Raw genomic sequence first — 21,239 nt, forward strand, 5'->3', positions numbered from 1 at the left:
TATACTTCCATATTTTTTAAGAAATGGGTATAAGAAGGAAGGTAAAAGGGGAAGAGTAAGGCTTAGACAACTGTAGTCGTTTTTTGTTGTAGTGGTTGTTTTTTGTTGTGGTGGTTACTGTTGTTGTTATTATTATATTTTCAAAATTCTCAAGATTGCCAGCCTCTATTAATCACAAACGGATTGGAAAAGGAAATAGCTAAAAAATGGAGGGAGAAAGAGGTTCAGGAAATCCAACTTTGGAGGTGGGTACCACCCTCCCTGGGACTCTCCTAGCTGAGAGGCGGGGAAAACCGCGGGGCCGGGGTGGGCATACACGGGAGAGTCCAGCAGGAGGCGCTGCGGGCGGAGGCGGAGCTAGGACCGGAAGCCGGGCTGGAGGCGTCCCGGCGCAGTCGGGGTCTCCTCCTACTTCCGCCGCCGCCGCCGGTCTCGGCTGAGTTGTCGGCTGTGAGTTGCTGTCTGTTCGGAACCGCTGCTGTTGCCGCCGCGATGCCGCTGGAGAACCTGGAAGAGGAGGGTCTGCCCAAGAACCCTGACCTGCGCATCGCGCAGCTGCGCTTCCTGCTTAGCCTGCCCGAGCACCGCGGGGACGCGGCAATCCGCGACGAGCTGATGGCAGCCGTCCGCGATAACAGTGAGGCCCGCGGGAGCGCCGAGTCAGCGGCCTAGGCCCGGGCGGCCCCGCGCTCCCCAGCCTGAGGGGTTTACCCCGACGGGGACCCCGAGATCAGACCTGGCTTATCCGCACCTCGGGGCTTTCATTTTCTCAGCACCTCCAGGCTTTCAGAGTGGTGTGCGGCTCTGTGCGCCTCCCGACTTGGGACCAGGTTGGGGGGATCCCAAGGTGTTGAGCCCCGAGTCAGAGACAGGGCTTATTGTCATTAGCGACTGGTCTCGGGGACGTTAGCATTGTCGGTGGAGGGGAAACTTGGCATCGGTTCCTTTTGCCCTTCCCAGTAGTGATGGCAGCGGACGCTATAGCCTTAAGTGCACGGGTCTGAGGTGTGTGTGGCTGTAAACAAGCTCGCCCTTTCTCTTAGTACAGCAGCCACTGAGAGGCAGACCAAGGGTTGCCCTATCCCCGGCCCTAGGAGAGGGCGGCGGTGACAGGCCAGGTCCTGATGCTGGCCTCCCAGTAGCAAGCACCTCGTGGTGCCCAGCCCTTTCCTGCTAGTGGGCAGGAGTCCAGCGGGCGACCTTACAGCTTGTGTGGGAGGAAGAAGATGGGGGTAGGCACTGTAGGGCAGGAGAGGGGGGGCCCACGCCTAAGTCACACCCCTCTTGCTCTCTCTCAGACATGGCTCCTTATTACGAAGCCTTGTGCAAGTCCCTGGAATGGCAGATGGACGTGGACCTGCTCAACAAAATGAAGAAGGCAAACGAAGACGAGTTGAAACGTTTGGATGAGGAGCTGGAGGATGCAGAGAAGAATCTGGGGGAGAGCGAAATCCGAGACGCGATGATGGCAAAGGCCGAGTACCTCTGCCGGATAGGCGACAAGGTGGGTGGTCTCTCCTGTCTGTGTAGCCTGAAATGGGCACTGTTCAGGGTCTCATTTTAAACATTAAGTACCCTCTTCCAAAAACTGCACAGGTAATCTGCTTACCCGAACTAGTGAATAGTGCAGAAATGAACGAAGAAAAAGTTAATAGTTTTCTTGCTACACTGTTTCTCTCCCCGGCCCCCCAGACAGCAGCCAGATGCGTATTCTTCCCCATCTCTCCCTGTGATTCAGAGAAGTGCCTATGCAGACATGCTTGTCTGCTGATCTTGCCAAACTTGGATGTTTCCGTAGTTTACTTTTGTAGCCTGTCTTGGTTGGGAAGCACTGGTTCTGGTGCGTTTTAAAAATTACGGTTTATGCAAGTAATTGTCTCATTGTGAGAAACTAAAATCTTAGAGTTAATGCTGAAGTTTTATTTGCACTTTCTTTTTTTCTGCCTCCTGAGAGATTATCTTTTTAATTCTCTTATTGTACGTTTGTAGTCACGTGTAGGTACTTGTAGAAATTAGGCAGTATTGGTTTAAAAGGGTTGTTTTAAAGTGTATCGAAGTGTACTCATGCTGTGCTCTTTACTTTTTCTTTCAAAATTCTGTCTGGGCGACCGTCCATGTTAGCGCTTAGCTCTTGCTCATTCTGGTTGACTGCTGGTTAGTAGTCCGTTGTAGCAGGGTGATGCTGTGCTTTATTTAGCTATTCAGTGGTTGGACCCCTGTGGTGTTTTCAGCTGTTTTTGCCAAGGTAAGCTGCTGCTGTAAAAACATGCTTGTGTGTGCCTCTGTGTATATATGCTTATGTCTCTCCAGCATGTACGCTGAGATGAAATGTCAGGGACAGAGAACAGTCCTTGTCTTAGTATCTGTGACTGTTCTTCAGCCCAGCAGCCAACCTAACTTATACTATCAGGGCGTAAGAGGGGCACCTGCAAGTATTGGGTCTTTTACATTTTTTAACCTAGTTGTTGTGTAATAGTGGTTCAGAGGACGGGCTCTGGCTGTCCTTGACTGTAAGCAGTGTACCCTGAAGTGTGTAGATAATGGATAACATGGCATTAACCTTAAAAAATTAAATACTGGGGACTCGTAGGTCAGATTGCCTGAGTTCTGTTTCTGGCTTCAGTAATCATGATTTACTTAACTGGATGAGTTTCCTCAGCTATTAAATAGGAATAATGATAATTCCCAGGGGCGCAGGAGTTAGACCAGTACCTTGGCAAAGTGCTCAAATGTTAAGTGATCTGAACTGTTATTTATTATTTAATTTAAATTTAAAACAAGGTGTTTTTTTTTTTTTTTTTTCCCTGCTGACTATAGATTTAAGATCTGGTTATTGTAAAAGGTGAAAAATACAGAACAGTTTAAAATATAGCTAATAGTTCTGTTCGAACTATTAGCTATATGAATGAGAATGAATGAATGAGAAATGTAAAGCTTTTGACTCAGGCCTTGAGGAATTTCAACAAGGATACACTTGAATCCACATTTCGTACATTGGTGATGTTCTAATAGTATAGTCCATGTTTATGAAATAGCATTCTTCTAAAATGAGGAGTTTTCTTTGTTCCTCCATTTGTTGTTTGTCTGGTCTTTATTTTCTGTTGGCTGCGCTGCATCTTTGCTGCTGTGTGCGGCTTTCTCCAGTTGCAGTGAGCAGGGGCTACTTCTTGTGGTGGTGGCTTCTCTGGAGGAGCGTGGACTCCAGGGCTCTCCGCCTCAGCAGTCATGTCGCACTGGTCTAGTTGCCCTCTGGCACACGTGATCCTCCCAGACCAGGGATCGAACCCGTGTCTCCAGCATTGGCAGGTGGATCCTTACCCACTGCGCCACCAGGGAAGCCCTACTTTGTTTTTAATATTTTATTTTATTTACTAAATAATCGACTTGGTGGATTTTTATTTCTCACTGTACTGTATTGATTATGCTATGCTATGCTAAGTCACTTCAGTCGTGTCCGACTCGGTGCGACCCCATGGACTGCAGCCCACCAGGCTCCTCCGTCCATGGGATTTTCCAAGCAAGAGTACTGGAGTGGGGTGCCATTGCCTTCTCCATATTGATTATAGTCATTATTATTTTTGGTAGTCAGTTTGTTATAGATTTGTTAGTATAAGTTTCTTTAAGATGGTTTCTTTGTCCTTTTGACATGATCTCATTGGTCTTCCCTATTTTCTCATACAACAGGATGTCACAGGCTCACCTCGTTTTCTTTCTTTCTTTTTTGTTTTTTGTTTTTGGCTTTTCTGGCCACGTCACACAGCATATGGGATCTTAGTTCCTCAGTTGGGGGTTGAACCCATACCCGCAGCAGTGGGAATGCAGTCTTAATCCTAACTGGACCACCAGGGAAGTCTCACATATTCATGTTTTTAAAGCAATGAAAACATTTTATTCCACAATGATTTGAGATAGAATTGTATATTTAAATAATCAGTTGCATTCTTAGAGTGATTAAGGTAAAATTTTTTAATACTCTTTAGTTGTCAGGATTGATAATTTATAGTAAAGGAAAAGTAGCATATTGTAATTGTTAGAGGAAAAATATCAAATATATAGAACAAAGAAGAATACTGAAACAATGGTGAATAAGTTATGAATGTGTTTTTTTTTTTCTAGAATATAAGTATATGCTTAGACACATTTGATGTATTTCTTACACTTTATACAAGTGGAGAGAATAGTTACCACCCAGCTTCAACCGTTACCATCTCATGGCTGTACTCTTCTGTCTCCACGCCTACCTCTCCCCCCACTTTTTGCTTAGAAAATCCTAGACAGCTGTAGCTTTCAAAACATTTAACCTTTTCTCACCTGTTCGCCTTGTTCTCTTGACAGGAAGGTGCTCTGACAGCCTTTCGCAAGACCTATGACAAAACCGTGGCGCTGGGTCACCGACTGGATATTGTGTTCTATCTCCTTAGAATTGGTTTATTTTACATGGATAATGACCTCATCACTCGAAATACAGAAAAGGCCAAAAGGTACGTTTTAGTGGTGGGGATATATTCCCTCTAAGTTACGATGCTATGAATAAGAAATTGATAGAAGAAATCTGTTTCTTTTGTTTCCAACTAGTATACTTGGTCAAATAATTAATGTACTTATTTAGGAAACTTTTCTCTTTATTATTACTTTTTGGTTTAAGTTGTGACAAGTTGTTCTCTCTTTCATAATAATACAAAGCTTGCAAAAAGCACTGTTTATTTCCAGATTATGACTCTTGTTTTAATTTTATAGCTTGATAGAGGAAGGAGGAGATTGGGACCGGAGGAACCGCCTAAAAGTATATCAAGGTCTTTATTGTGTAGCTATTCGTGATTTCAAACAGGCAGCTGAACTCTTCCTTGACACAGTTTCAACATTTACATCCTATGAACTCATGGATTATAAAACCTTTGTGACTTACACCGTCTATGTCAGCATGATTGCCTTAGAAAGACCGGATCTCAGGGAAAAGGTAATGACTGAATCTTTGATACTCATGTTTAGAGAATACACCATGCTTTTCCAGAATAAATAAACCATAATCATTAAAGCATACATTTGTTCTTTGAAAAACCCCTAGGTGATTAAAGGGGCAGAGATCCTCGAGGTGCTGCACAGCCTGCCGGCCGTCCGCCAGTACCTGTTTTCACTCTACGAATGCCGTTACTCTGTTTTCTTCCAGTCGTTAGGTAAGGATAGAGTTGCTTGTTCGGGCTGTCTTCATCTTATTCCTCACTGTGTCTGTGGACAACCTTAGATGATTTTTCACATATATGAAAAATACAGTGTGCAGAGATAGCTGTTGTTCTTTGGTCAGCGTGCCTAATCTTTGTCCATTCTTGTTTAGACACTTGATCAAATATCTTTTTGTGTGGTCCACAAGGTAAGATTGATGCTTACATTTTTTTTAAGGATTGTTTAATAAAACAGAACACAAAAAAATGCATGACAGTTCTGTGGTCTCACCAGCTAGAGAGATCAGCTGTCTGGTTCTCTGCCGAGGAAGTATGCCTGACCCCTGAGCACGAGTGAGCAAGTGGTTCTAAGCATTGAGTGTTTTGGCGACTGATGTATGGGAATTTGACTCTCCTTTCAATTGAGTTAGCTGTGCATTAGCTGAGAGTCTTTGTGCTGATTTGCAAATCATTTTCAAGGGATGTTGGTTGAGAAAATATGTTGAATGTGCTTGTGGTGTTCAACCCAGGGTTCCTTCCCAGATTTTCCTAAAACTTAAAACAACTTGGCATTGATAATTCTCTTGTCTGCTGCAAGTTTCGGAAGGTATTTGGTTAATATAAATAGGCAGCATTTACAAAACTTGGGAAAGGAGGACTCCAAATGATGATCTTTGACTTTCGAAGTGGGTGTTGGCCCAGTGCTTATGGTGTGCTTTCTCCATGCCTAGAAAGTTCGGCTGCCTTGTGGGAGTTCACGTGTGTGTGCTCAGTCATATCTGACTCTGCAACTCCATGGACTGTAGCCTGCCAGGCTCTTTCTGTCCATGGGATTTTTCAGGCAAGAATTCTGGAGTAGGTTGCAATTTCATCCTCCACAGGATCTTCCCAACCCAGGGATCGAACCTGTGTCTCCTGCATTGGCAGGTGGATTCTTCACCACTGAGCCACCTGGGAAACCCCATGGGGATTCATACTCCCTTTTAGGCAGCGTGGGAAGAGGGCTTCTCAGGTGTGGAAGGACCTGTGTGGTCCTGTCTTCTCGTGTTGGCCCACACAGTTGGAAGTGTGGAATTGCCCTTCTCCCTTTTTTATGGCTATGGATCCCATGGTCCATATTCAGCTCAAATGTGGAGCTTTCTCCTTATTCCTTCGGCCAAAGAGGTTTTTAATAAACCCTTTCTCTGCATTCCTGGTGCTCTTATTTTATGCCCCATCTATTGACAAGGTGTGCAACCACACCACTGCTTGCAGAACATCGTCATCACCCAAAAGATGCTCTGTACCCATCGGCAGTCACCTCCCCTTCCTGTTCGCAGCCCCTGGTCTTTCTGTCTCCATGGATTTGCTTATTTCGGACATGGCGCATAAATGGGTTTACACAGAGCCTTGTGCTCGGCTCCTTCTGCCAGCATAATGCTTTTGCTGTCACCTGTGCTGCAGCCTAGAGCAGAGCTTCATGCAGTTTACAGCTGAGTGACACACCGCTGCATGGAGACAGGGTTTTACTTATCCATTTATCAGGTGATGGACGTTGTTATAAACAGGGTTGTAATGAATGTTTATATACAAGTTTTCGTATGGACACAGTGTATACTTTCTCCTGGGTGTATACCTAGTAATGGAATGGCTGGGTCATATGGTAACTATTTGATAAACTGTTTGAGAAACTGCCAGACTGTTCTCTAGAGCAGCTACGCCATTTTACCACCAGCAGCCACCAGTAATACATGTTAATTGTGTGTTTTTTTGACTATAGGCATCTTAGTGGGTGCAGTGATACATTATGGTTTTGAATATCTCCATGTGCTTATTGGACATATACCTTGTTTTGAAAACAAATTATTCTGGGATGCGTTATTACAGTTTTTCTCTACTGCTACCCAGAGTTATTAGGAGCAGACCTTACTTTTTTTTCTTTGTAATGATCTTGACACGAGCACAGTGCCTGTCTGTGTCATGAAGTGCTTCGTGGAGGTGTCTGTAATTTGAGACACTTGGGATATGTACCAAATTTACTCATTTCCCAGATATTTAGAAATTAAAAATAACTTGATTGGAGTGTAGTTGGTGTACAGCGTTGTGTTAGTTTCAGCGGCACAGCAGAGTGATTCAGTTACACACACATTCATTCTTTGTTCATTCTTTGCTCATATCAGAATATTGAGCAGCGCTCCTGTGCTGTACAGCAGCCCTTGTGGGTTTACTGTCTTACAATAGTGTGTGTGTGTGTTCTTCCCAAGCTCCTAGTGTATCCAACCCCCCCTTCCCTTTGGTAACCAGAAGTGTCTATGCTAAGTTTCTTGCGTCTGTTTCTGTTTTGTAAATGAGTTCATGTTTATCAGTCTGTAGACTAGAGCAGTAAGTGATCTCATAGGCTTTTTGTCGTTCTTTGTCTGACTTCCTTCGCTTACTGTGATCATCACCAGGGCTATGCATGCTGCTGGAAATGACATTAACTCATCCTTTTCTTCGGCTGAGTCACACTTCATTGTACATGTATGAAACGCTCGCTTGATCCATCCATCTTCCCTGGAGCTTTTGGGTGCTTCCTGTTCAATTCAGTTCAGTCGCTCAGTCATGTCCGACTCTTTGCGACCCCATGAATCGCAGCCCGCCAGGCCTCCCTGTCCATTACCAGCTCCCGGAGTTCACTCAGACTCACGTCCATCGAGTCAGTGATGCCATCCAGCCATCTCATCCTCTGTCGTCCCCTTCTCCTCCTGCCCCCAATCCCTCCCAGCATCAGAGTCTTTTCCAATGAGTCAACTTTTCGCATGAGGTGGCCAAAGTACTGGAGTTTCAGCTTCAGCATCAGTCCTTCCAAAGAACACCCAGGACTGATCTCATTTAGGATGGACTGGTTGCTGGTGTAAATGGTGCTGCAGTGAGTGCTGGGTGTACGTGTCTTTCTGAAGTGAGGCTTTTCTCCACCTCAAGGCCAGGAGTGAGAGTGGGTCATGAGGCAGCCTGTGTTTAGTTTCTTTAAGGAACCTCCATTGTGTCCCTTCTGGTGACTTAGCAGTTTCCATTGTCCCCCGAAAGCATAGGCAGGTTCCCTCTTCTCCGTGCTCTCTCCCTAATTTACTGTTTGTAGTTCTTTTTTTTTTTTTTTTTTTTTTTAAGCTTTTTACTTGATTTTGGTGTTGAACTGATGACTAAGATGTGACTGTTTCAGGTTCACAGCAGAGCAGCTCTGGCATCCGAACATGTGTATGCTTCTTCCCCACACTGCTGTTCGTAGTCTTTTTGATGATGACCAGTCAGACTGGTGCTAATTATTTCTTGAATAATTAGCAATATGGAGCATATTTTCATGTGCTTTCAGAAAAGGGGGGGGGGGGGGGGAAGGCAGCGTACCTTAAGCTGATCCCTTAAGATTGACTTGTTGAAGGTCCAGCATGCTTTGAATTGTTTTTTGAGTACCCACCCTAGGCCATTGCTTGAAGGGCAGGTGTCCTTTACAGCCCAGCAGGCCTTGTGAATTTGAAGAGTTGCCAGCATGCGCTGGGCTTGCCAGGTGGCTCAGCTGGTAAGGAATCAGCCTGCAATGTGGGAGACCTGAGTTTGCTCCCTGGGTTGGGAAGATCCCCTGGAGAAGGGAGCATCTACCCACTCCAGTATTCTGGCCTGGAGAATTCCATAGACTGTATAGTCCATGGGGTTGCAGAGCATCAGGCACCTGAGCGGCTTTCCTTCTGGCTTGTTTTCAGGTGTTGTTGTGGGAAATGTCCACATGGTGGCAGCACTTCCTCACGCCCCTCTCGGGTTCCTTGGGCAATCAGAGCCCTAGAGAAAGTCGTGTTCCAGGGTTTTTGATAAGAGTGCAATGCACCACAGTTCTGGTCTCATGACTTCCCCCTTACCCTGCACCCCCCACCCCCACAAGAGAAATCTCAAGCCTTCCCCAACCTGCCCTGCTGAGGGTGCTATGGTACTTAAGTGGGGTAACTCAGGAAGGAGGCTGGCGGTGGGAACCCCACCCCTGAGACTTAGAGACCAGGTGACATTGAGAGCTCTTTCAGCCCAGAGGGTCCACCATTCTGGGGTGCACTAGGCTTGGTTGAACTCTAGGAGGGCCCGCCTGGATCTGGAAATTGGGGTCCCATCCACAGGGGACCAGGCACTCAGGGTCCAGACGGGGCTCATTTGCTGGTACATCCTCCCCAGCTCCCTCAGCCCCACCCCAGTCCAGCCTTGGGTCCCAAGGCTGCTCAGCCTTCAGGGGTGTGACTGCAGCCCAGGTCCCCGGGCCTGAGGGGAATACTGTTGATATTTCTGTTGTTTTCTTTTTAAATTTTATTGTATACTGGAGTAGAGATACTTTACACAGTGGTGTTTGTTATTGGTGTTAAGCAACCTGGTTCAGTTACGGAGATACATACATGTATTCCTCTTCAGATTCTTTTCCTATCTAGGTTATTACAATAGAGTGTTGAGTAGAGTTCCCTGTGTTATTTATTAGGTCCTTGTGAATTACCTATTTTACATATTGTTGTTCAGTTGCTAAATCATGTGTGACTCTTTGCCACCCCATGGACTGTACCACACCACATTTCCCTGTCCATCACCATCTCCTGGAGTTTGCTCAAACTCATGTCCATTGAGTTGGTGATTCCATCCAACCATCTCCTCCTTTGTCGCCCCCTTCTCCTGTCTTCAGTCTTTCCCAGTATCAGGGTCTTTTCCAATGAGTCAGCTCTTCACATCAGGTGGCCAAAGTATTGGAGCTTCAACATTAGTTTTTCCAATGAATATTCAGAGTTGGTTTCCTTTAGGATTGACTGGTTTAATCTCCTTGCTGTCCAAAGGACTCTCAAGAGTCTTCTCCAGCACCACAGTTCTAAAGCATCAATTCTTTGGTGCTCAGCCTTCTTTATGGTTCCAACTTTCACATCCATACATGACTACTGGAAAAAGCATAGCTTTGATCATACACACCTTTGTTGGCAAAGTGATGTCTGATTTTTAATATAGGTTTGTCATAGCTTTCCTTCCAAGGAGCAAGCATCTTTTAATTTCATAGCTGTAGTCACCATCCACAGTGATTCTGGAGCCCAAGAAGAGACCGTCGGTCACCGTTCCCACTTCCCCTTTATTCGACAGGAAGCGCTGGCACCCAGTGCCACCAGTGCAGTGTTAAATGCTGGGCTGTGAGCCATCTTTCTCACCCTGCTGTGTCACCCTTATCAGGAGGCTTTTGACTTCCTCTTTACTTTCTGCCATTAGAGTGGTAGCATCTGCATATCTGAAGTCGTTTATATTTCTCCTGGAAATCTTGGTCCTGCTGGTGATTGATCCGGCGCGGCATTTCGCATGATGTACTCTGCATGTAAGTTAAATAAACAGGTGACAGTGTACAGCCTTGTCATACTCCTTTCCCAGTTTTGAACAAGTCAGTCATTCCATGTAAGGTTCTAACTGTTTGTTCTCGATTTGCATACAGGTTTCTCAGGAGACAGCTAAGGTGGTCTGGTATTCCCATCTCTTTAAGAATGTTCTGCAGTTTGTTGTGATCCACACAGTCAAAGACGTTAGTATTGTCAGTGAAGCAGAAGTAGATGTTTTTCTGGAATTCCCTTACTTTCTCTCTGATCCAGCGAATGTTGGCAATTTGATCTCTGGTTCCTCTGCCTTTTCTAAACTCAGCTTGTGCATCTGCAAGTTCTCAGTTCACATACTGCTGAAGCCTACTTTGAAGGATTTTGAGCATTACCTTGCTAGCGTGTGAGATGAGTACAACTGTGCGGTAGTTGGAGCATTCTTTGGCATTGCCTTTCTTTGGGATTGGAATGAAAACTGACCTTTTCCAGTCCTGTGGCCTCTGCTGAGTTTTCCAAATTTGCTGGCGTATTCAGTGTAGCACTTTGACAGCATCATCTTGTAGGATTTGAAATAGCTCAGTTGGAATTCCATCACCTCCACTAGCTCTGTTCTTAGTGATGCTTCCTAAAGGCCCACTTGACTTCACACTCTAGGACGTCTGGTTCTAGGTGAGTGAACTCACTATCGTGGTTATCTGGGTCATTAAGATCTTTTTGTATAGTTCTTCTGTATATTCTTGCCGCCTCTTCTTAATGTCTTCTGCTTATGTTAGGTCCATACCGTTTCTGCCTTTGATTGTGCCGGTCTTTGCATGAAAGCTTCCCTTGGTATCTGTTAACCGGTTTTCAGGTTGTTGTTACAGGAAACGTCCACAAGGCGGCAGCGGTCCTTCATGCCCCCCTCCAGTTTCTTGGGCAATCGGAGCCCTAGAGAAAGTTGTGTTCCGGGGTTGTAGATTAGAGTGGAATGTGCCAGGGCTCGGGTCTTTTGACTTTTTCCCCCTTCTCCTGTACTCCCCCAAATCCCAAGACCTCCCTGAACTGTGCTCCTGAGGGTGAGGTAGTATTTGGGTAGGGCAGCTCCAAGGAGGAAGCTGCTGGTGGGAGCCTCACCACTGGGAGACTTGGAGACCAGGTGACAGGTCAGAGCTCTTCCTATCCGGTGGCTCGACCGTAATCTGGGTATTCTAGGCTTGACAGCTCTCGGAGGGCCCCCCCTAGATCTGGAGATTGGGGTCCCATTCACAGGGGACCAGGCACTGAGGGTCCAGGGGAGGAGGACTCCATTGCAGGCACATCTCCCCCATTCCCTCAGCTCCACCCCAGTGCTGCCTTGGCAACAGGCTGCTCAGGCTCCAGGAATGTGACCGCATCCCAGATCACCCAGGCCTGAAGGTAATACTGTTGACATCCCTTTTCTATTTAAATTTAAGTATTTTTTGTGTGCTGGAGTAGAGTTGATTTACCCAGTGGTGTTTTTGGTATGAAGCAAACTGATTCAGTTACATGATACATATATGTATGCTTCTTCAGATTCTTCTCCTGTCTAGTTATTACAGAGTGTTGAGTTCTCTTATACAGTAGGTCCTTGTCAGTCATCTGTTTGTAAAACACATGTAGTATATTACTGTGTGTGTGTAAACCCCAACCTCCTAATGTATGCCTCCCCTCCCCCAACACACCTTTCCCCTTTGATAACCAGAAGTTTGTCCTGGTTATCAAAGTGTGTGCGTCTTTGTGTTTTGTGAATGAGGCCCTTTGTATGGACTTTGATATTCTACCCATAAGTGATATCATAGGCTTTTTGTCCCTCTGACTTCCTTCAGTTAGTGTGATCATCTCCAGGTCCATCCACGTTGCTGGTGAAGACATGAGTTCATTCTTTTTTGTGGCTGAAGGAACATTCCATTATGTGTATGTACTCATAGGTATCTGTTCCTCTGCTGACAGCTTGCCTCCCTGTCCTGCCTGTTGTAACGTGCTGCTGTGAGCATTGGGGCGCATATATCTTTTCCGATTATGGCTTTCTCCACATATATATATGCCCAGGAGGGGAACTGCTGGATTATGTGGTAGTTCTGTGTTTAGTTTTTCAGTGAACCCCATATCGTGCTCCATAGTGGCTGTTACTAGTTTACATTCCCACCAACAGTGTAAAAAGGTTCCCTTTCCTCCACACCCTCTTTAGCATTTATTGTAGACATTTCGATGATGGCCATTCAGATCATTGTGAGGTGATGCCTTATTGTAGTTCTGATTGCGTTTCTCTAATTACCGATGTTTCTTGTGCCTCGTGGCCATCTGTATTTCTTCCCCTGAGAAATGTCTATTTAGATCTTCTGCCCCCATTTTTGCTTTTTTGGCTGCTAGGCATGTGGGATCTTCTCTGACCAGGGGTCAAAGGCTTGCCCCTACATTGAGAGCACAGTCTTAACCGTGGACCACCAGGGAAATCCTGCCCGTTTTGTGATTGGGTGGTTTGGTTTTTGACAGAGGGCTGCAAGAGCTGTTTGTGTGCTGTGGAGATTAACTCCTTGTAGGTTGCTTTGTTTGCAAATGTCTCCCATTCTATGGGTTGTCTTTTCATTCTGTGGTTTCTTGAGGTGAAGGAGCTTTTAATTAACTCCTGTTTATTTTTTACTCTAGGAGGTCATCAAAAAAGACATTGCTGTGATTTATGTTAGAGCGTGTTCTATGTTTTCCTACATTTAGGTCTTTGATCCATTTTATTTTCGTGTGTGGTGTTAGGTAAGGTTCCAATTTCATCCTGTCACACGGAGCTGTCCAGCACCACTTATTGAAGAGACGGTCTTTTCTCCACTGTATATTCTTGCCTCCTTTGTCATAGATTAATTGGGCATAGGTGTCTGTTTATTTCTGCACTTGCTTTCGTGGTCCGTTGATCTGTCTGTGTCAGTACCATGCTGCTGACTACTAGCCGTGTGGTACACCTAGTACGTTTCCTGCACTAAGGCCCATGTTATTGCCATTTCTTTGCAGTGGCTCATTGTGTTTTCCTGCTGAGTAGCATTTCGATGCGTGTGTGTCACAGTCTGCTGCCTACTCAACCTGCAGGCGGGGTGCAGGTAGAGCAGCCCTTGGGCACCCCTGGGACAGCGGGGCCGGGCCTGGGACCGCCCTCCATTTCCCAGGCATTTTAAATGCAAAGGACAGATAGATGAATCTTGACAACAGTTACCATTTGTATCATTTACCGTCTGCTCCTCTGTAGTGAGATATGTAGCATTTATTTGGCTTTGTAATAAGCTTTTTTGCTTTGCTAAGTATTCATAGACTGTGTACCCTGAAATATTTTATTTGAAAGAGGAAGTAGCATCCTTTTCTAGGTAAAACCTAGTTTTCAGAAGTTTACAAATAAATTTTCAGAAGTTTACAAATAAACCGAGGGGAGAAAGTCTTAATGTCCAAATTCATATTACAAATTACACAGAATTGTTCCAGAATCATTTTAAGATAGTTATATATCCTCCCAGAACTTTTATTCATTACATACTTGGAAAATTGGAAAGTAACAGTCACCCCAAAACCCAGAGGTTTTCTGTACACGTGGAAAATTTTCTAATGTATCACATGAAGAAGAAAGAGGCGCTCTGTCCTTGGCTTGCCTGGGCTCTTTCTCTTGAGGCAGCTGCTGAGCTCAGGTTCCAAGGGCGTTGGTGTCCAGAGACACAGGCACGAAGCACCATTAAATATACGTAGGTGTATTTTACACACAGGTTTCTAAGTAGCTTTTTAGGATTTTTAAGTAGCTTTTTTCCTAAAATATAACGAGTATTTCTCTATGACTCCGTACATATAGCTGGGCATTGGGTCAGTAAGTATTTTTAAGTGTCTCTCATGCGTGGGAGAAGGAAATTGCAACCCACTCCAGTGTTCCTGGAGCATGCCAGGGATCGGGGAGCCTAGTGGGTTGCCGTCTGTGGGGTTGCACAGAGTTGGACACGACTGAAGCGACTTAGCAGCAGCATGCGTTGGACACTGTATACGTAGTGGCAGATCTAATAGGTGGACCTCCTTGGAACTGCCAGTTAACCTTTCTTCAGCACCTTAGTACGTCAGTGTATTGAATTCTGTATTTTCTCCGGCTGTGCCTCATCCTTTGTTAGGCCTTTCAGTGGCTAACTGGCCTGGGCGCAGTCATTGCCCTTCTCTCTACCTGTATTCTGTTATCAAGTACATATGGATGGCAGGGATTTCCAAATGTGAGTCTCCAGCCCCAAACCCGCCAGCGAGCACCAGACTCAGGCCTTGGGATCTTCAACCTGGCTATTAGTAAGAGAGTCCATCTCCGCCTCGCCAAAGTATAACGTTTGAATCCCTCCCCACCCCACCCAAAAACTCAAAAAAGGAGAAATTCTCTAAGGATTTTTATCTATTCTAGCCAGAAATAAGTATACGCTTGACTCGTCCTTGCTCACCTTCCCTGTCTGCATAGCTGTCCCCCTGCCACCCTCTGAACCCGCCCTCCTCTCTGTTCCAGGGCTGAGCCGGGCTCTGCCTGCTGCGTCTGTGTGGCTCTAAGTCTTCAATCACTATTCAAGTTTTATTTTCATGGAGCTTGTTATTATTCTAGGAGGCTGCCTTGTTTATTCATTTCTCTCTTCTTCCCCTTGGATATTGAGTTGCTGTGGCAGCAGAGATCTTATCTTGTGGTTTCCCACCACATGCTCATTACTTAGAATGGTGATAGGTACTATTATTCAGGAAAATGATTGTACTTCTGTGGATTGCTCATTAATATTCTATGTATACTTTATAGATCAAGGCTATTAATTTTTATCATGTTATAAATCCGCCTTCTAGTTTATCAGTTTATCCAAAGGGAGGTTGTTATAATTTGTCATCTTATTCATTGCAGCTATTGTGGAACAGGAAATGAAAAAGGACTGGCTTTTTGCGCCTCATTATCGATACTATGTAAGAGAAATGCGAATTCATGCGTACAGCCAGCTGCTGGAATCGTACAGGTCATTAACCCTGGGCTATATGGCAGAAGCTTTTGGTGTTGGTGTGGAGTTCATTGATCAGTAAGTTTGAACAACATCGTGTTAATTTACTCTTTACGGTTATACCTTTGGATGTGTAAACTTGTACACTGTCTCCACTTGCACACTTTCTCGTTGTGTGTTTCTGCTTTGGTGCTGTGGTAGCAAAGTGGTCTCTGTTACACCTTGGAGATCCACTCTGCTACGACAGTAGAGACTCTTAGCTCACTGTCTTACATTTCACGTTAGGTCCTAGCTCTTGTGAGAATGCCTTCAATTTTTTGGTTGCTAAAAATCGAAGCCTTTGAGCCTTTGATTCAAAGGTTCATCAGATAGGTACTAAGCCCTTACTGTATGGTTGGCATTATTCCAGGTCTGTCTTCATGGAGTTTCATTCTAGTTTTGGGGAGAGTTGGCAAGTATGCGTAAAAATGTGTGTCATTTCAGATAGAAGTGAGTCTGCAGCGATAATCAGTTGGTGCAGTGAGACGCACAGCTGCAGCCTAGTGGGAGGTGGGCAGGTGGATAGGTGTGCAGGGCTTGGGGGTTAGCTGGGACTTTACGTCATCCCGGAGCCCTGGGAGCTGCTGGAGGATGTTCAGCCTGTGGGTAAGTAACAGGGTGTGTCTTCGCACACCAAGGGGACGGGGGCGGGGAACCGGGGCGAAGTAGGGGGAGCTGTCCATGTGGCATCACGTGAGAAGTGGTCCCCCAAGCTTCAACTGTTTGTTAGCTTTGAGGATTAGTCTGCAGTGGCTCCCAGTGGTTATATAGTAGTTTCTAATGAAGTTCTAAGGCATTTCATTTTTAAAAGACCATACTCTGTTTAGCCAGTTTGTTTTTTCTAATGTTTTATTACGAAAAATTTCAAACATGGAGAGATTCCTGTATAAATCTTTACAAATTCCTATATATTCTTGATTCTATATCATTATTAACACTGTGTTTGCTTTACCTTATTTTTAACAACTTCAGAGACAGTTACAGACATCAGTACGTTTCATCCTCAGTCACCTTGGCATGCACATGAATATTTATCTATGGGTTGGTTTTAATATTTACAATCAGTAAAACACACAAAGTATAACCAAATTATGGAGCCAGACATTTCCTCATTCTCTTCCTTTGAAAGAAAAAAGACAGTGAGTAGTTTATTATCTATCCAAAGTAAAAGGCTGGGCTCTCCAGGGAGCTTTGGTTTTCTTGGTGAAATTAAAAGTCTGGTGGTGAGGGCACTGAGTTGTTTCTCATGGGGTCGTACTGGAGGAGCTCACTGGTGAGCAGCACATGGAGAGAGGGCGTTGGTCTGGCTTCTTTCTTTGCTGTTTCTTAACAGTGTGGTGATGGTGAGAAGGCCACTCGTTGCTCCTTGGGAGCAGGGTGAGGCTCAGCTCAATCTGTGGATAAGGTGCACTGAAGTAGGAAGTATTGTTAGACACGCTGCAGTATGTGGTATTTGAATTATTTCGTTTTTCCCTTCATGTTCTCAGCCCAGCTTTAGAGGCAGAGGTTTCAAGCACACACTGAGCTGTGGTGGTACCTAGAAATGCCTTGCTTTAAATTTGTTTCTTACTTTATAAAATGAGTTTAGGTGAAATCTTTCTGTAAGTTTAAAGAACACTTGTACTTCGTTTTTCCATTTCCTTAGACTCAGTAAGATAGTGGTGGAGAAAAGGACCAAGCCATTCTGTGAGTAGACACATCTGTTACTGACATATGTAAGGTTAGAAACCATACCTGTGGGCTGTATTGCATAATTTTGGTGGTAGGTGTTTTATCTGGAACTTAGGATGCAACTCTGGTTTTTAGGTTCTCTTTACACAGCAAGTATTTGGCTCATTCTTACTGGACACCTGTATATGAGGCAGGATCTGGGTGGCTTGGAGAAGATGAGTCGTCTTGGGGTATGTTTGATTAGCACACAGGGAGACAACAAAAATGTAGTTTGGATCTAGGGAATGGGACTTAGGCACCCATTTAAGGCAGGAAGTAGTTAATTGTGTCGTTTCAGAAAGGAGGCTGCACTGAGATAGCTCTTGGGGGCCTTGAGGGTGGATGTCATTGCATGTCTAAGATTTTTATAGGAACTTGGGTGAATTAGGACACGTAGGTGGAAGGAGTGGCCCAGACGACTGGAGGGAGTACCAGCCTGCTTACTGGAGGGCGGCTGTGGCGGCGTGCGCCGGCAGAGCCGCAGCAATGACCAGGGACAGATAACCGTGGTGCATCTGGAGTCTCCTCCAAGAGTCGAGGGCGTAAACGAAGGGCAGGGGAAGCAGCAGCTGCCCGCTGTTTTACCTCAGCAGAGGGCACACTGAGTCCCCGTCTGCTTTCATGCCCAGGGCAGTGGTGCTCGCTGCAGCTTGTCCTAGCTTTCTCTCCAGTTTCCCCAGCTCGCCTGTGGGTCTCAGTCCCAGAACAATAGTGCAGATGGGTTTCCCAGCTGCAGTCTGGAGACGCAGCTGTGTGAGTACCTGGAAAGTGAATGCAAGTGAGTTTAGAACCAGTGAGCTTTTTTGTTTACCTAAAGCCACTCAGTAACATGATTCAAAAACTAACAGTTGAAAGAATGGCTGTTGTAATGACTGAATCAAATGTATTTTTAATGAGGATAAGGAATAGAGCACGCTCTGTAAACATAGAGTTCTTACTAATTTAAGATAAGCTGGTGGCGCTTTGAAGCTAGAAGTTATCTTTTTTTCCTTACCTGGTTTCTGGGATTTGTGCGAGTTAAGCTGCCTTCACATCATTCTCAGCCACGTTTCCCCACCAACTTGAAATGGCACTTTGGGTGTTTCTGTGCTAGGAGCAAGATGGTGTAGTATCGGGGAGAGTCATCTGTCACAATTTTTCTTAATTAGGAGGACTCCTTATATGAATCTCTAAATTCAACCTAGTTATATTACAAATAGATATTTTAAAGGAGTCAACTTTCCACATATTCTCTCTGGTATTACTGAAAAGTTGTCTTCGTGCAGCTCTCGTAGCATTTCATTTTCCTCCACGTCACAGGGCGGTAGACAGACGGAGAGTCTCCATCCACTCACGCTGCTGTTGAGGGCTGTGTTCAATAACTGTCCCCCTTAAGGGGGTCAGCTCAGCTGCTGTGTGTCCAAATATTACCTTGAGTAAAAGACAACTGTATCATGTATTTAGTGCAATTCATTTTTCTAACAATTCTCTATAAGGCTAATGCTAAACGCTTTTTCCCTTCTCTCTCAATTAGGGAACTCTCCAGGTTTATTGCTGCTGGGAGGCTACACTGCAAAATAGATAAAGTGAATGAAATAGTGGAAACCAACAGGTACTTAAGTTTCTATATCATTTGTAATACTTAAAGTAGGTCAGCTTTTGTTAATGTGGCTGCTAACTAATTCATGTTTTCCCTGAATTTATTTATAGACCTGATAGCAAGAACTGGCAGTACCAAGAAACTATCAAGAAAGGAGATCTGCTATTAAACAGAGTTCAGAAACTTTCTAGAGTAATTAATATGTAAAACCAAATACACAAAGGGTTTTCTTTAGAGCTTATTGGGAATTTTTATAGCTTACTTTGTGCCCAGTTGAACTGTGTAAAAAATAAATACTGCATTGTTTCTTTCAACTTAGCTTTTTCTTATATACATACACAGCGTTAAGGATGGGGTCCAGTAATGTCACATTTACATCCTTTGAATCTTTGGTTTATGGTATAATACTTACAGAGACTATCTGAGTTCAAATCCTGACTCCTCTTCAATAAAACAAAAGTAAGAGATGGCATTAAAACATGCAGGCATAGGGAATCTTTTCCCACTTAGTGAATCAGAGGGGGTTAAGTGCTGTGGAAAAAGAAACCTAAAACCCGGTAAAGGTGGCAGTGAAATGAGTAGGGCGTGAAGAGCTCTCTGCTGTCGGGTGTCATAGAAGCCTCTCCAGGGAGGTGATTGTAAATAAAGAGGAAGGAGAGACCATCTACACCCCGACTGAGGGGAAGAGAGGCACTGCAGGCTTTCAGCAGAGGAGTGGCCAGGCTGCCTCACCATGAGTGTCACCACGGCCCGGAGCTGGCTGCTGTGGAACGCCTGTGGAGACAGCGGGATTTGCTCACTGAGCGCGTCCAGGCTTGCTGAAGGCTCATCTTGATAAGAGCAGTTTTGCTAGAGCAAGAGAATCGCAACAGCATTTTACTGTAAAATCATGGGGAGAGAAGCATGGGTGAGAGGCTACTAAAAACCTTACCAACTTGGATCACTGATTTCTTCAAGAAACTGGAAATATAAGTACCCTTAACAAAATCCACACCCATAGGATCAGTGCTGTCCGTTAAGGCCAACACAGGCATCACTCATTGCGTTCCTTCTGGAGGATTCGTTTTCAGCCAGTTACTTCATTGCAGTTCATGCTAGAGGGGAAAAGTACCATTAAAATGTCAGTTTCTTAAAATAACTTTCCCTCAACTCCCCGCTATAAAACCACCTAGATTGAAGTGATCACAGAGCAAAGCGTTTCAACTGAAATGTAGGCTGGATGTTGGCTTTTTTTTTAAACCATTTTAGCCCTACCACCTAAAATTAGAGGAGGGTAATAGGTAAGAGACACTAAATAAAAAAGAAAGAAATGCTGTTCATTCCTAGCGCAAGATGGGGAAGCTGAAAACCAAGCCTGCAGATAAATGTCTAGGGAACTTGCCTTATGGTGCATAAGCAATATGGTTCTGATGTGAGGGAGTCCAAGTTTTCGAAGCCATACAGGATAGGACAAATAGCCCTGAACACTGCGGCTAGAAAACCAAACTCGGATCTCTGCTCTCTTCATGCTGGTATCTGATGCTGAAAGGAAAGATTTCCTTCAGCCTGTTTCCACGGTTTTAGACTGCAGTAGAAAATCAAGCTTATGATGTTCATTTACATAAAAACACTACAAACTGTAAAACACTGTACTCAAACATGTATTTCTTAGGGCATCACCACACGTGTTAGCAGAAACCTGCTGTCACATAGTTGTTGGGGCCACTTAAGCTGCATTTTATATTCCAAACTGGTGATCTCACTGATGTTTTTCACTTATGTTTTTAATATACTAAGACTACATAGAATGATGGTTTTGAGCCTTGCTTCTCTGATTTTTGACCAGTGAGAGTTATTTTACATTTGATGGAAGGCTCAGAAACCCAAAGCAACTCATGATGCCAAAGGAGGCTTCCAGAAGCTTCCAGCTTGCAGACTGGTCAACTACAGGCTATGACGGTCACCAACTCCCTCCCACCCCCCAATAAATTTCTGGCAAAAAAATTCATGGCGGCTATCTAAAAATAAAAAGACAATTCAAAGTCACTTATCTAGCTTTGCTATAATACAGATGAGGTTAATGCCAGGCTCCCGTTCCTGCCCTGTTAGCTTCTACCACCCACCTGCCCTGTGGCTGTTGGGAGTTTCCTGTCCAGGTCACACGTCTCTCTGTACAGTATACCTGGGGCTGATGGTAAGCAGATGCTGTTCATCTAGGAGAAGCCATTCAAAGAACTAAAGTCCTAATTTTGAGGTTTTACTCATGAAGGGTACACATCCCAATACAAAAACAAGATTATCATCAAATGACAGTTTCCTGCTAAGGGACAGAGAGAACAGCTGTGTTTAGTCCCTTTTAAATACTCGTAAGCTTTCTTCCTTTTGCTCAATGTTTTTAATCAAACCTGGACACTTCTCACTTTTATAAACCATAATCTCATTCATGATGCACTCCAAGTACAAAGTGCATCACTGGGAT

General features: G+C 44.7%; 2 protein-coding genes across 23 annotated transcripts in view; one reads left to right on the forward strand and one right to left on the reverse strand.

Annotated features, from left to right (window-relative positions):
- Positions 1 to 403: 403 nt before the first annotated feature.
- On the forward strand, positions 404 to 19,095 carry PSMD6 (proteasome 26S subunit, non-ATPase 6). Of its 2 annotated transcripts, none has more exons than XM_006069730.4 (8): positions 404 to 637; positions 1,299 to 1,504; positions 4,336 to 4,481; positions 4,738 to 4,957; positions 5,066 to 5,174; positions 15,363 to 15,531; positions 18,716 to 18,793; positions 18,892 to 19,095. In XM_006069730.4, the coding sequence occupies exons 1-8, from the start codon at positions 493 to 495 to the stop codon at positions 18,986 to 18,988; spliced, it is 1,170 nt and encodes a 389-aa protein (XP_006069792.1). In that variant the 5' UTR covers positions 404 to 492; the 3' UTR covers positions 18,989 to 19,095. The 2 variants fall into 2 exon arrangements, with proteins under 2 accessions (XP_006069792.1, XP_025128555.1); XM_025272770.2 differs by lacking the exon at positions 404 to 637 and adding an exon at positions 644 to 830.
- The window catches only part of ATXN7 (ataxin 7), a 159,490-nt gene continuing 154,574 nt past the window's right edge, over positions 16,324 to 21,239 (reverse strand). For 17 of the 21 annotated variants that reach the window (XM_044934007.2, XM_044934015.2, XM_044934012.2 and 14 more), the window contains one exon: positions 16,324 to 19,875. The gene's annotated coding sequence lies outside the window, so the exon portion shown is untranslated. The remainder of the gene's footprint in view (positions 19,876 to 21,239) is intronic. The other 4 variants (XM_044934002.2, XM_044934000.2, XM_044934001.2 and 1 more) reach the window with 4 other exon arrangements.

Source organism: Bubalus bubalis, chromosome 21, assembly GCF_019923935.1.
Source record: "Bubalus bubalis isolate 160015118507 breed Murrah chromosome 21, NDDB_SH_1, whole genome shotgun sequence".
In the NCBI taxonomy this organism is placed as follows: Eukaryota; Metazoa; Chordata; class Mammalia; order Artiodactyla; family Bovidae; genus Bubalus; species Bubalus bubalis.

What these genes read in the sequence shown, in the direction of transcription:
- PSMD6 (XM_006069730.4), top strand. Translation starts at nt 493, where the DNA reads ATGCCGCTGGAGAACCTGGAAGAGGAGGGTCTGCCCAAGAACCCTGAC. An exon ending in AATACAGAAAAGGCCAAAAG is followed by an intron (nt 4,482 to 4,737) that starts GTACGTTTTAGT and finishes TTAATTTTATAG; the next exon opens with CTTGATAGAGGAAGGAGGAG. An exon ending in GACCGGATCTCAGGGAAAAG is followed by an intron (nt 4,958 to 5,065) that starts GTAATGACTGAA and finishes AAAAACCCCTAG; the next exon opens with GTGATTAAAGGGGCAGAGAT.